A 13,435-nucleotide genomic window follows, 5' to 3' on the forward strand; every position below is an offset into this window, starting at 1 on the left:
CATTTGGATATTTGTAGCATTATTCGCGGGCCATTCGCCACTTCCGCCCCCAGCCCTCTTGTAGTACAGAGGGAATACGTTTCTCCATGGCCCAGGTGGGAAAAGGTTAACACATAGCTAACAACTCTTCTGCAAGGGGGGAAAAGGTTCCTTTTCTTGCCAAAACAAACTCACATCTGCCTTGAATAGAGGCTATTCCTGTCTGCGGGAGGGGGTGGATCGCCAGTCTTAAATCCTTCTGAGCTAGAGATCTGCCAGGACCCATGAAGGGCCAGACCAAATGACTTCACGGGCCTTATATGGCCCCCGGGCCTGATGTTCCCCACCCCTGCAATACATAGTGTCACTTGGGTCATTTATGCATGGTTGCTGTAACCTCTTTTATCCTGTTTCAGCCAGGATCTAACTTTTCAGTATGCACGATATCCCATTCCTTGATAGCTCGACCCTGTTTCTCTGTTAATCCAACTTTTCCCTCTCCCCTGAGCTCAGCCCAGCAGAAAGTAGCGTGCAGATGACTAAAAGGGGGAAACACAGAAGATTGGCTTCTCTCACAGCCAATCACGAAGCAGTGTGTAAAGAGGCGGGGATTCAAGTGCTTCCTGCTACCTCTGAGCTCTTTCTGAGCAAAAGAAAGGCTTTTTAAAAACGAGGCTTGGATTTCTTGGGTTTGGGGGGAAGGAAATCTTCTCTCACAGTGAGCACTGTGAAGTAAGCCAGTTACAAAGCAGCATTTAAAGGGGTGGGACTTGATTTGAGCTTGGGAGACTGCTTTTCTGTATTCATGGCTCAATTAGCACACAGTTTCGTCCCTGATCATTCAAGCCAATGCATACAGTTTCCCCCAAATCGGGTTACATTAATGTGCAATGAACCCAGGTCCAACCAGGGAGATCAAACCTATGCATGAATGGCCTTGGTCTGTTATTGCTAGTTTAAATCTTAAAGGTGCAGATGGAAATTAAAGGACTCATGTCTACGCTGCAGCACAGGCACCGCTTAGCTATGTATGGACACTTTTCCAGATACCTGGAATTAATAAATATTTTGAAATGTAATGTGTTAAAAATGTGTTAAAGTTTTGAAATCGGGCCTTTTTACAGTTCAGGATTGTCAATTATTGATTCTTTAGAATAAAATTACTGGAGGAAATCTTGACTAGCAATGGTTTTGAAATGTTACTTTTGGCTGGCAGCTGCTTTACCTGCATAAATACCAGCAGTTCAATATATGTTCCTGGAACCTTTCCGTTTGAACAATTTCAGTGGAACTATATTTAAAAAAAGTATCCATTTGCAATTATAAACTTTTTTCTCCTACTGAGGCTCCAGCGTCTTGATTTGTGGGTTATTTCCTTCCATCATCGGGTAGGCAGGACCAATTCTTTTGACTTCCTGTCTCCCCCTGGTGGGAAATAGCCTGCAAAACCCCAGTTCCGTCCTGCCTCAGAAGGGTACGCAGGTCGTAAGCACAGCTCTGTGCTTGCTCAGCTTAAGTTAGCCTTTCAGGTTTTCTACCGTAGCTCCTTATCGATTTGTGTTTTTTGTCTGTTTGTTTGTAATATCCTACTGTTTGGGTGTTCCCTCCCTCCCTCATTGCCGTCCCTCGTTTCCCTTGTGAGATTGAGTGAATAGGAGCCCCGGTGTTAATCCCGGAGATTCCTATGGCAAACGCCTCAGAGGAGAGGGAGGATGGCCTCCTCTCAGTCTCGGACTACCTGCTGGTCCAGCCTACTCCGAAGAAGTCCGAGACGCCCACTCCCAATGCCCACAATGTTGGTGCCTTAGGGAGTAGGGATTTGGAAGGCTCAGCGCAGAGTGCGGATGATGCGCCTAAAAGAAAGAGGAAAAAAAAAAAAAGGCGCGAAAAGCCGCGGCGGCTCTTAAAAAGTCGCAACGAGCTTACATGGTGTAAAAAAAAAAAAAAAAAAAAAGAGAAAGCGCTGTCACAGAGCGGGGGGCATGTCGAGAGCCGGGAAAAAGGATCCCGCCTACTCGCTGCATGCCGACGGCACAGAAGGCGCAACCCCCACGGTTTTCCTGGCGGCGACTCTGGACTTCCATCTGGAATTGGTAATGTTCAGCCACTGGTCCCGGGGGCAGGTGGCCATTTTACCTCCTCCTTCCCGGCGGGCGGCCATTTTCCCTCCTCCTTCCTGATGACAGGAGTACAGGCTTCTACTGCCTTTCCAAAGGGGGGCGCCCATTTTCCCGCCACTTATTTGCCAGTGCCAGCACAACCCCCACCATCTCCTTCAATGACGGGGGGGCAACTCTCTCCCTCTGCTCCTAGGGCAGCTGCCCCGGTGCTTACCAGGGAGGAGGCAGATGAGTGGATTAATATAGCCTTGCAAAGACAGTGGCAGGCTTTTCATGCATACTTAATGAGAATTCCCCTCAGGGACCGGTTGAGTCAGCAACTTCCTCGTCTACCAGATCCCATTCCTTTGAGAGTGGGCAGGTTACAGGCCCTGGGGGAGGTCCTTCTACCAGTTCACAATGGCCTACCAAGGCAGCACTAAAATAATCTACTGATCTTAATATTGCTGGCACTAGCTCCCACACTTCCTCCCTCAATGCTGATGTGTTTGACTCCCTGGACAAGTCAGCCCCTGTGGAGTCACAGAGCCGCCTATTCAGTGGGGAGGATTATCAGGCCCTCCTGGCAAAGGCTATATTAGCTTTGGACCTGAATGAAGAGGCCTCCTCTACAGAGGACTCTAATTCTAAACTGAAACAGGAAGTGCCTGAATGCTTTCCTAGAAAGCAGCCGTGTCATAATTCAGTACCATTCCCAGAGTTTTTTCTCAGAGCCATTCAAGAGGAGTGGACCAGTCCTGCGTCCAATAAGCAGACGCCTCAGTCCATCAAAACACTATACACCCTCGCTCCTTTTGAAAGTACCTCTTGTGGATGCACCAGTGGTGGATTTGCAGTCCCCTGGCCTTGCGCCTGAGGACGGCATGGGATCCCTGAGGGATCAATTGGATCGAAAGGCTGAGTCTTTAAGCAGAAGGGCCCACGAGAACGCAGCATTAGCTATACAGGCCAATGCTACTACATCAATATTTGCTAGAGCCTCCTTCCTTTGGGTAAAGAAGCTCATCCAGTTGATTCCTTCAGAACATCATAGAATAGTGGGAGGATTAGAAAGGGTCCAGGACGCCATCACCCTAATAGCTGATGCCTGTCTGGACTCCATGTCCTTTACAGCACGATCCATGGCATCGGTAACCTCCATAAGAAGGGCACTGTAGCTCAGAGCCTGGCCAGCAGAATTTAAGGCAAAAACAAACTTAATGGCCTACCCCATTCAGGAAGGGCGCCTGTTTAGAGAGAAATTAGATAAAATATTAGTGGAGACGAAGGATAAAAAGCAGGCCTTGCCTAAACAATTTAAAAAGGAACCATGAGTCCCTGGTTTCCGATCCTTTCGTGCCCCACGAGCAACAAACAGGTATCGTTCTGACTTCAGAAGGGGATTGTGGAACGCTTCACGACCCTTCCGTAGGGGGGGCAAGTTCACCAGACCTCAGAACCAACCGCCCCGGTCGGACAGAGGTGACAAATTCCCAAAGAATAATCCCCAGTGACTCCCATCTGTCTCCAGTGGGGGCAGATTTTCTTTTCTTCAGTGCCAGGTGGACCACCTCACAACCAGACCACTGGGTCTATCAGATCATATCCAGGGGTTACCTCCTGGAATTCACATCTCTAAAAAGGGATCACTTCTTAAGATCTCCCATGCCACACAGGGCAGAGAAACATTCCAGAACATTAAAGGCCATTCAACATCTATTGTCTATTAGGGCCATAGAACAGGTCCCTGCCCTCGAAAGGGGCCTCCATATTTTTTACAGTCCCCAAAAAGAACGGGAACTGGCGAGCCATCCTTAACTTACAATATTTAAACAGGCGGATGGCTCGAAGGCACTTTGTATGGAAACGGTGAAGTCAGTAGTGGATTCACTGCTCCCAGGCACCTTTATGATGGCAGTGGACCTGACAGAGGCGTACCTACACATACCTATACACCCTTCACACAGACGCTTCCTCAGGTTCACCTATGGACAAGACCATTTTCAACTTCGGGCCCTCCCCTTTGGGTTGACATCCAAGACCCTAGTGACAATCATTGCCACTCTCAGACAGGAGGGCGTCCAGGTACACCCGTACCTGGGCGATATCCTGATCTGTGTTCAATCAGAACACCAGTCCATACATCACACAGCAAGGGTGCTTCACGTTCTTCAGGAACATGGATTCTTATTCAATTTTCAAAAGAGCTCTCTCATACCCTCTCAGTCAATGTTACACCTGGGGGTCAGAATAGATTCCTCTCTCAATGCCCTATCACTGCCCCAGGAACGCGTTCAGAAACTAATCAATGTCTTTTCATCCTTAGCCAGAACAAGGAAAGCCGGGGTCATGTCCCTAGCGAAGTTGCTGGGATTAATGATGGCCTGTATAGCGGTCGTTCCCTGGGCCAGATTCCACTCCAGGCCTCTGCAGTGGCTGATTTGACCGTACCAGAGGGACATCGCAAAGAAGAGGAACAGATCCATTTCCCTATCCTCAGAGACTCGGAGGAGTCTTCGATGATGGACTGATCGAAGGAACCTGGTCAGGCACACCTTCTATATACACGGGGAGCCCACACAAGTGATCACAGACACCAGTCTGGAGGGTTGGGGAGCCACCTTGGCCACCAACTCTACCCAGGGACGATGGTCCACAGAGGAGACATCGTTACATATCAACGTCCTGGAACTGAGGCCGGTACGGCTTGCCCTCCGAGCCTTCGCCCCACTCCTCAGGGGGTTGCATGTCCTGATAAGAATGGACAATATAGTAACCAAGGCTTACATAAAGGGGGGGGTCCTGATCCTCTGCTCTGCATCGGGAAGCGGTGCAGATTTTTACCTGGGCCCAGTCAAACCTTCAGTTGATTCGGCCAGAACATATCAAGGGAGCTCTGAATGTGCAGGCGGACCATCTAAGCCGCCAGTTGGCAGATGAAGGAGAATGGTACTTAGACCATGCGGCCTTCTCTCAGATTACAACCGTCTTCGGAGCTCCCTTAGTAGACTTGTTCGCCTCCGCAGAAAATTGCAGAGTAGAAAGGGTTTTCTCGAAGGGTTTTACCACCCGGCAGCAGAGGGCATAGACGCCCTTCTGAGTCCTTGGCCCCGGGGACTTCTGTACGCTTTCCCCCCCGCTGTCCATTCTTCCCAAGGTTCTAAGGAAGACTGGGCCGAAGTCATCTTGGTGGCCCCCTGCTGGCCACACTGGCCTTGGTTCGCGGCTCTTCGTCAGATGTCATGCCAGGAACCTTGGGCTATTCCAACCCATTGGGGAACATTGCACCAGGGCCACTGGTGCATTCAGATCCTCACTGGTTCTCCTTGACCGCTTGGCGCTTGAACGGCAATCTCGCCTAGTTAGGGGCTACTCAAAGGAGGTAGTGATCACCATCTTAGTGGCTTGCAGACCCTCCACTTGACTCATATACAATGCGTCGTGGAAAGCATTTGTCCGATGGGCCAGATTGAAGAAGGTAGACCCACTCCGTCCGGGCATTCAGAGGGTACTGATTTTTTCTTTACAGGAAGGTCTACAGCTTAATCTCTTAGCCTCAACCTTAAGGAGACAGATAGCAGCGATGGCCACAGTTATTCCAGAACTGGATAGGGTACCTATTTCCAGGCACCAGCACGTCATCTCCTTTTTTAAAGGGTGTCTCTCAGACTCAACCACCGGTTATACACCGTTTTCTCTCATGGAACCTCAATTTGGTCCTTAGAGCCCTCACAAAGGCTTCCTTCGAGCCAATATGTACCATAGACATGAAGTTCCTTCAGATGACTGTCCTTTTCCAGATTGCAATCATGTCTGCGCGACGGGTTTCCGAAATCAGAGCTCTGTCCATTCGTGAAGGTTTATGTACCTTCTATAAGGACAAAGTGGTTCTGATACCAGACCCTACCTTTACTCGAAAGATAAGTTCTCCCTTTCACAGGTCGCAGGAAATCAACCTACCTTCCTTTTGTCCTAAGCAATCAGGATCAAAGGAACAGGCCTGGCTTACCTTAGATTTACGTAGGGCTCTACATATATACATAGACAGAACCGCTGACATCTGTCAGACTGATTATATGTTTATTGGTATCAGCAATCCCAGTAAGGGCAAAAGGATGTCGGCAGCATCTATTAGTCATACCCTTAGACTCTGCATCATACAGGCATATAAGGCCTAGGGAGTTATAGCGCCACAGGGAATAACTGCTCACTCCCTGCGTAGCGCGGCCTCATCAGCGGCCTTCGATAGACAGGCCCCGGTTGAAGAAATTTGCAAAGCCGCTACCGGGGCATCTATTTCTACCTTCGTTAAACATTATAGGGTTAACACGTGGGCATCGGCTCAAGGGCCTTTGGCCGTAGAGTTCTTCAGCACGTGGTGGAATAGGGTGCTCTACCCACCCAGTTGGGAGCTCTTGGAGGTCCCACAAATCAAGACGCTGGAGCCTCAGTAGGAGAATGGAGCATTGTTTACTCACCGTGAATGCTCCTTCTCTCCTGAGGCGAAGGCGTCTTGCCCACCCGGCACAGGTTAGAATTCTTAGTTAAGGCGGAAACGTTAAGGTCAAGGTTCTGGAAAATTTTTCGAGTTAGGTTCCTGAGATGACCGTTTTCAACCAGTTCAGTCCTCCTTGGTCTTATTACTGTGGTCGTTGTCGTCAATTATGTTTACATGTTTTTTATCAAGGAGCTTCATTCCTGTTGATAGCTAGGCAAGACTGTAACTGAGGTTTTGCAGGCTATTTCCCACCAGGGGGAGACAGGAAGTCAAAAGAATTGGTCCTGCCTACCCGATGATGGAAGGAAATAACCCACAAATCAAGACGCCTTCGCCTCAGGAGAGAAGGAGCATTCACGGTGAGTAAACAATGCTCCATTTTAGGTACTACAGATTGCAAGCAAAATAATTATTCCCATAAATATACAGAAAATCAGTCCCACGAGCCTTTCACATAATTTAGTTCCATTTTAAAATTCCTGGAGGAGCTCTTTATATGGAGTAAAATTAATTTGTTTTGACTCAGGAAAAAGTCAGTAGTTTGAATCCATTTATTCTAATAACTCTCAGTTAGTAGAGGGGGCGTATTGTGGAGCCAGTCTTCTTTTTCTTTTCTTTTTTGCCGTCAAGTCACAGCTGATTTATGGCGACCCCTGGTGGGATTTTCAAGGCAAGAGACATTCAGAGGTGGTTTGCCATTGCCTGCCTCTGCGTCACAAGCCTGCTATTCCTTGGCGGCCTCCCATCCAAACAGTCACCAGGGCCATCCCGACTTAGCTTCTCAGATGTGACAAGATCAGGCTAGCCTGGGCTATCCAGGTCAGGGCGGATCCAGCCGTACATTCTTAAAATGTATTTTTTGCTTCATTTTGTTGGTCAAAAATTCCCCTTACCTTTAAAAAAAAATAAAGCATACCAGTTTTGAGTGAACAGCTTGTTCGGTCCTGTCCCTTTGGAAATTTACGGTGAATAAGCCCTGAAAGGAAAGTGTCTGTATAAGGTTGAAAACATCTTCTAGGCTATCCAGTATGGTGTTCCTTATTAAATACTAAGTTCTGTTGTTGTTGTTTTTAAGAACTTGCATTTTTCCCAACTGTCTGTCGTCTTCATCATCACATACATCAAATTGCTAGGACAGTTAATGACTCAGGATCAACAGGCATGCATGTTCTAGGCATCAGGTATCGCAGTGCTTGTGTGAAATTGACATATTAGATTTGTGGAAACTACTGCTTGATGTTTTTTATCATTTCCCTCTGCTCATGATTGACTGTAACAACTTATACTAACAGTGCATTGCAATGAATGGGCTTAGACTGGAGTAACTCTCCTTAGGAATACACTCTAAGTGCATCACTTTGTAGTTGGAGTGAGAGATTTTTTTTTTCACTCTTCCAGAATTACTACTTTTGTGTGTTAATGTAGAAAACATAAGACTGTAGTAGGGTTCTATGCAGCTTACGTTTTCATTCCTGACCCCAAAATATACACTGGAGTTAAATTTTTGCAGATTCACTGAAGCTTCCCAGATGAATATGGAAAGGTTGTTCAATGGAGGGAAACTCCAAGCCCTTCTGTCTTTGACATGTCTGAAAGTCCTAACCCAAACCTATTAGTAATATCTTGTTTTTAACTCCTTTTTCAGCGCAGTATAGTAGAAAGGCAGCTTAAGAGGGAATGCAAACCTGAGTAAGATGATGATTTTCATTAGGTTTGGTTCATTTCACTCTTCGGCATATAATATAAATTTAATTATCAATCAAGGAGACAAAGGGGAAAAAACAAGCATCTTTTCTCTTAGTGTTGACCATGTAAAAAAGGCTCATTGGATGTGCATAGGTGTTCCTCGGTATGTTTTCAGTCCTTGCCCCTATCCTGCATGATATAATAAATGGATCCTTTCCTCCCCCCCGCCCCATTTTACCGCTGTCTTTCTCCCTTCCCCATCCTTACCCCTCTGACATTTTCACAGCGTGTTGTTTCTGTGGAACCTCCCAGCAAGCAAGTCAGGCGTCACATTGACTTTTCTGAAGAAGAGGCCGAATTGGCTCCTGTAAGTTGCTAGTTGTATGTGTGATTCAGGGTGTCTCGGAGATGTCTGTAAGGGAATGCATGCGCCGGGCGCCAGCACTCCCCCTTCTGCCTCCTTCCTTTTGGGTTGAGTCACACTCATCTGAATTCAAGTTAATCACTTGTTCTGCTGGTCTGAATGAGTTCTTTCCTTTATCCCTTAGACGCCCCTTGATCCATTGATCTTGAGCAGCATAATTTTGAATCTAATGTTTGAGGGATATAAGGACTGAGATAAATATTGCCACTGCCAACGTAGCCTTGGGATCCCTATCACTTAATAAAAAAGACATATCAGGCACAGAGGCATTGGATTTATGTATTAAAAGAGGAGAGAGATATCGTGCTCTAAGGTCCTCATAAGAGCCTCGTGGTGCAGAGTGGTAAACTGCAGTACTGCAGTCCCAAGCTCTGCTCACGACCTGAGTTCGATCCCGACAGAAGTTGGTTTCAGGTAGCCAGCTCAAGGTTGACTCAGCCCTCCATCCTTCCGAGGTCGGTCAAATGAGTACCCAGCTTGCTGGGGGTAAAAGGAAGATGACTGGGGAAGGCACTGGCAAACCACCCCGTAAACAAAGTCTGCCTAGAAAACGTCAGGATGTGACGTCACCCCATGGGTCAGGAATGACCCAGTGCTTGCACAGGGAACCTTTACCTTTTTAAGGTCCTCATAGAAACAGCATTCCAAGAGCACATGAGCTAGTGAGTCAGTGGAGCGAGAATAGCACAGACAAGTCCTTTCCGAGTATGGCTGAATGAGTTCTGTTGTCCCAGGACAAATTTACAGGGCAGTGCTAGCCAGTGTAAATCTGTAATTTGGGAAGGTCTGATTTCTGCACTAGATCATATTGCAGGCACAATGCATGCCTCAGTAATACTTTATGGTCAATTAAACATCATGCAACAGGGTTAGGTTTTGGCCCGTGGAATGTGTGGCTTCACGAATAGTGGCACATTTACATTATCTACATTTACATTATCTACATTTACATTATTTACATAATCGGATAGTGGCATGTTAGTGGCACGTTATATTATCTGATCTGCCTTGAGTCTCAGTGAGAAAGGCAGACTATAAATAAAACCAATAAAATAAAAATTTCGTCAGGTTTAGGTGTAGTTGTGCACTCCATGGATCATCTGTGATTGGAACCGCTTGGGGGCAGAGAAAACAACTAATTACAATGTTTGCTTCTATATCTTCCGGCACATGTCTCGTCTGTGGCACTGTTGTAGAAGTGGTGGAGGTGTTTGTGGGTTTGGGCTTGGAAACAGCATTTCAAGATGCGTAATTGAGAAGTGGGGTGCCCGTTTTCAAGCCAAATATCTGGCTTAACAACAGTGTACCTGTCTTGATAGGCTGCTGCTGACGTTGAGGTCAACTTCAGACAAAAGCACATTGAGTCCAGGGGCAATGAGTTTAAAAGTCGAATAAAGAGGACTCTGCAGCCGCCTTGCTTGTTTTTCGCAATCTGAAACAAAGCGAGCCATTAATCCCTACAGTTATTGCTTGGCCATTAAAGTGGCTTTTCAAGTTAGGGGTGTGTGTTTGTATAAATGTCATATAATGTAGGATTAGATTAAACAGCTGTGTGGTGGCAGTTCATTTAAAAATTTCTGTTGCACAATATTGCCATCTGCTGCCTAGACGAAGCATAAAATTGGTTTAACTTCATCTAAAACTGGCCAAAACTGTGTTTAAAAACCTCAGGAAATTCTTGTGATGCTAAAGGGGAGTTGCCTGTTAAGATATTAAAGAGATCTTTAGAATTGAAAGTCCTGACGTTTTCAGATGAAGTAATGGGAACATAACTATTCGTTCTTAGATTCCGCCTGAATTCTGTACTGGGTTTTGAAACTGGAGAGTGCTCTACCTGTGCTGACCATTTGTGTTTAAATGCTGTCTTGAATATTTGCCGAATTCAACAGTTTTGAGACACTTTGTCATTTTTTTTGTTTAGTTTCTGGCCTTCTGTGCATTTTTGTATTGTGTTTTTTTACATAAAGCCTTTTCCCCTGATCACTTCATAGTTTTCACAACTTCTAAATCTTGGTACATATCTACAAGATCCTTTTTAAAAATGACTTAAAAAATTTTTTTACATGTAAAAGTCCTATTTTTCTCCCTTTACATTTCTCTCTGTGTATTAGAGGTCATTCTATAATGCTAGTAAGAGAAGAAACCGTAGGAAGCAGGAATTAATTGGCTAGTACATCTGAAGCACACAATGCAGTCCAATACTTGGGCTGTTTCTACTTACTGTATAGTTTAGTCTCTAAACATAGGCAAAATCTCCTGTCATAGACCACAGCCCACATTGGTATGAAAACAATTCAAACCCGAATTCTGCAGCAGTGGCGAAAAGCTGCTTGCCTTAAGAACAGAGGTTTCTAATGAAAACTCTGAATTTTAAAAAAATAATTTGTAATTCAATCTGTTAAGTGTTCTGGGAAGAAGGAATCATCTTAGTGGTGTGATGTGGAGCAATTCACTAGGGTACCTTTGGACTGTTGAAATCGGTGCATTTGGACTGTTGAGACCAAGCAAGCTGAAATTTTTCACTGTTGTTCATAGATGCTTGCAGCAGTAATGCAATGCCTTAAAAGTTAAATTGTGGAACTCCCTGCCCCAGGATATGGTGATGGCTGCCAACTTGGAAGGCTTTAAGAGGGGAGTGGACATGTTCATGGAGAAGAGGACTATCCATGGCTGCTCATCAAAATGAATACTAGTCATGATGCATACCTATTCTCCACAGTATCAGAGAAGCATGCCTATTATATGAGGTGCTGTGGAACACAGGCAGGATTCTGCTGCAGACATCTTGTTTGTGGGCTTCCTAGAGGCACCTGGTTGGCCATTGTGAACAGACTGCTGGACTTGATGGGCCTCGGTCTGATCCCGCATGGCTTTTCTTATGTTCTGTTTTGTGCTTTATTATTTTTCACACACACACACATCCTTGTGCACATGTTTACTTCATAGCCCTCACTTCTTGGTGGTGATTAGACTGAAGAGCCTGATTGGCTACATAGTATTGAAGTCCATTCACAATGTAATTTGTAATTGGGTTGTGTCAGCCACAGGGCCAGTCTAGAAAGGAGAAAGCATCTGCCTGAAGGGCTCCTCTTGGAAGTTGATGGTAAATTTGTTTGGCTCTGCATGCGATCAAGGAGTGTAGCTTGGGAGGAAACGGCTAAACATGTGCTCTTTGTTTTTATCTCATTTCTCTCTCTGTCAACAGAGATGTCTGAGGAACAGAGAGTAGCTCGGCTTCCTGGGGTGTGGCCATGTTGGTCCCCATGGGCACCTGCTGACCTCCAAGCCACTCTCCCACCATTCTCATCCTGGCCCATCTTTGTCCATCCTTTCCAGACTTTGAACACTGCAGAAGACCACGGCTCAGTTCTCTTGTCCCAGTCTTATTGGTGTATTTAAAAAACCATTAGATGTATGCAAGTATGTATAATTTGGAGCCAGCGTAGTGTAGTGGTTAAGAGCGGTGGTCTCTGATCTGGAGAACCGGGTTTGATTCCCCACTCCTCCACATGAGTGGCGGACGCTAATCTGGTGAACCATGTTGGTTTCCCCACTCCTCCACATAAAGCCAGCTGGATGATCTTTGGCTACTCAACTCTCTGAACTCTCTCAGCCCCATCTACCTCACAGGAGTGTCTGTTGTGGAGAGGGGAAGGTGATTGTAAGCCGGTCTGATTTTCCCTTAAGTGGTAGAGAAAGTCGGCATATAAACACCAACTCTTCTTCTTGAACACATGAATCAGATCTTCGGTCCATCAAGGTCAATGTTGTCTACTCTGACTGGCAACGGCTCTCCAGGGTCTCCCTCCCCATATATATTTTTAAAACAACCTTAGAGCCAGTCTCTTTGCTATCTTTTCCTTCATCTTCTATGAGATACATGTGCTACTCTGCAGCAGCTGCCAAGCTACTGGAAGCATATGGGCTGTCTGTTGGAAAACCCTACCTTACAAGCATCGCAGTCTTTTTGTTCTTGGGGTTCTACCTAAGTGACTTATTCTAGCAACTCTTTGTTGGCATTGGGCCAGAAATGCCAGATCCAGCTTCCTATTGATGGATTTGGATTTTTGTAAAGATAAGGAAGAAGTGTCCTCACCCAGATAGCCCCAGGCTAGCCCGATTTTGTCATGTTTCGGAAGCTAAGCAGGGTTGGCCTTGGTCGGTATTTGGGATGTGGAGATCACCATGGAAGTTCAGGGTCACAGCGCAGAGGCAGACAATGGCAAATTACCTCTGAACGTCTCTTGCCTTGAAAACCCTGTGGGGTCACCATAAGTCGGCTGTGACTTGACAGCAAAAAAACCCAACAATACAAAGAAGCAGGTGTGTATTAGGTGAGATGAACGCATTTGGTGGAAGATCTAGATGGTGGACTGGATGAATGTTTCTTCATAAAGGCCAGGATGTGACTGGGTGGCTTTATCCAGCCTTATGATTGAATCATCAAGGAAGTTTGCATTGTGAGAAAGATTCTGGGAGCTTTGGTAATGGGTCTGAAAATGTGGGTTGCTACTGATGGCCATGGATGTGAGTCGCTGTGGAGGATTGATTTTTATGACTAAATCGCACATCTTAAAACTGAGTACGTTGGCTTTCTAGCCCCACATTGTAAAAAAAATTGTCTTATACTTTGCTTATGATTTAAGTTTGGAATTACTGATTTTGAGATATGCTGTGCTATGCATCATCCCCTTGAGAACTGTGGGCAAAATCTGTGTGAACATGCATGCCTTTTATGTTGAAGTGATT

At 45.9% G+C, this 13,435-nt stretch overlaps 1 protein-coding gene across 2 annotated transcripts in view; it reads left to right on the forward strand.

The window, feature by feature from the left end:
- RAPH1 (Ras association (RalGDS/AF-6) and pleckstrin homology domains 1) overlaps window positions 1-13,435 on the forward strand; it is a 54,439-nt gene that overhangs the window by 15,821 nt on the left and 25,183 nt on the right. The window contains exon 4 of one of the 2 annotated variants that reach the window (XM_056861550.1): window positions 8,549-8,629. The exons of the other annotated variant lie outside the window; for it this stretch is intronic. Within the exon in view, the coding sequence (XP_056717528.1) occupies window positions 8,549-8,629 (81 nt within the window). The remainder of the gene's footprint in view (window positions 1-8,548; window positions 8,630-13,435) is intronic. 2 annotated transcript variants of the gene reach the window in all.

This window comes from Euleptes europaea, chromosome 15 (assembly GCF_029931775.1).
Source record: "Euleptes europaea isolate rEulEur1 chromosome 15, rEulEur1.hap1, whole genome shotgun sequence".
NCBI classification, from domain to species: domain Eukaryota; kingdom Metazoa; phylum Chordata; class Lepidosauria; order Squamata; family Sphaerodactylidae; genus Euleptes; species Euleptes europaea.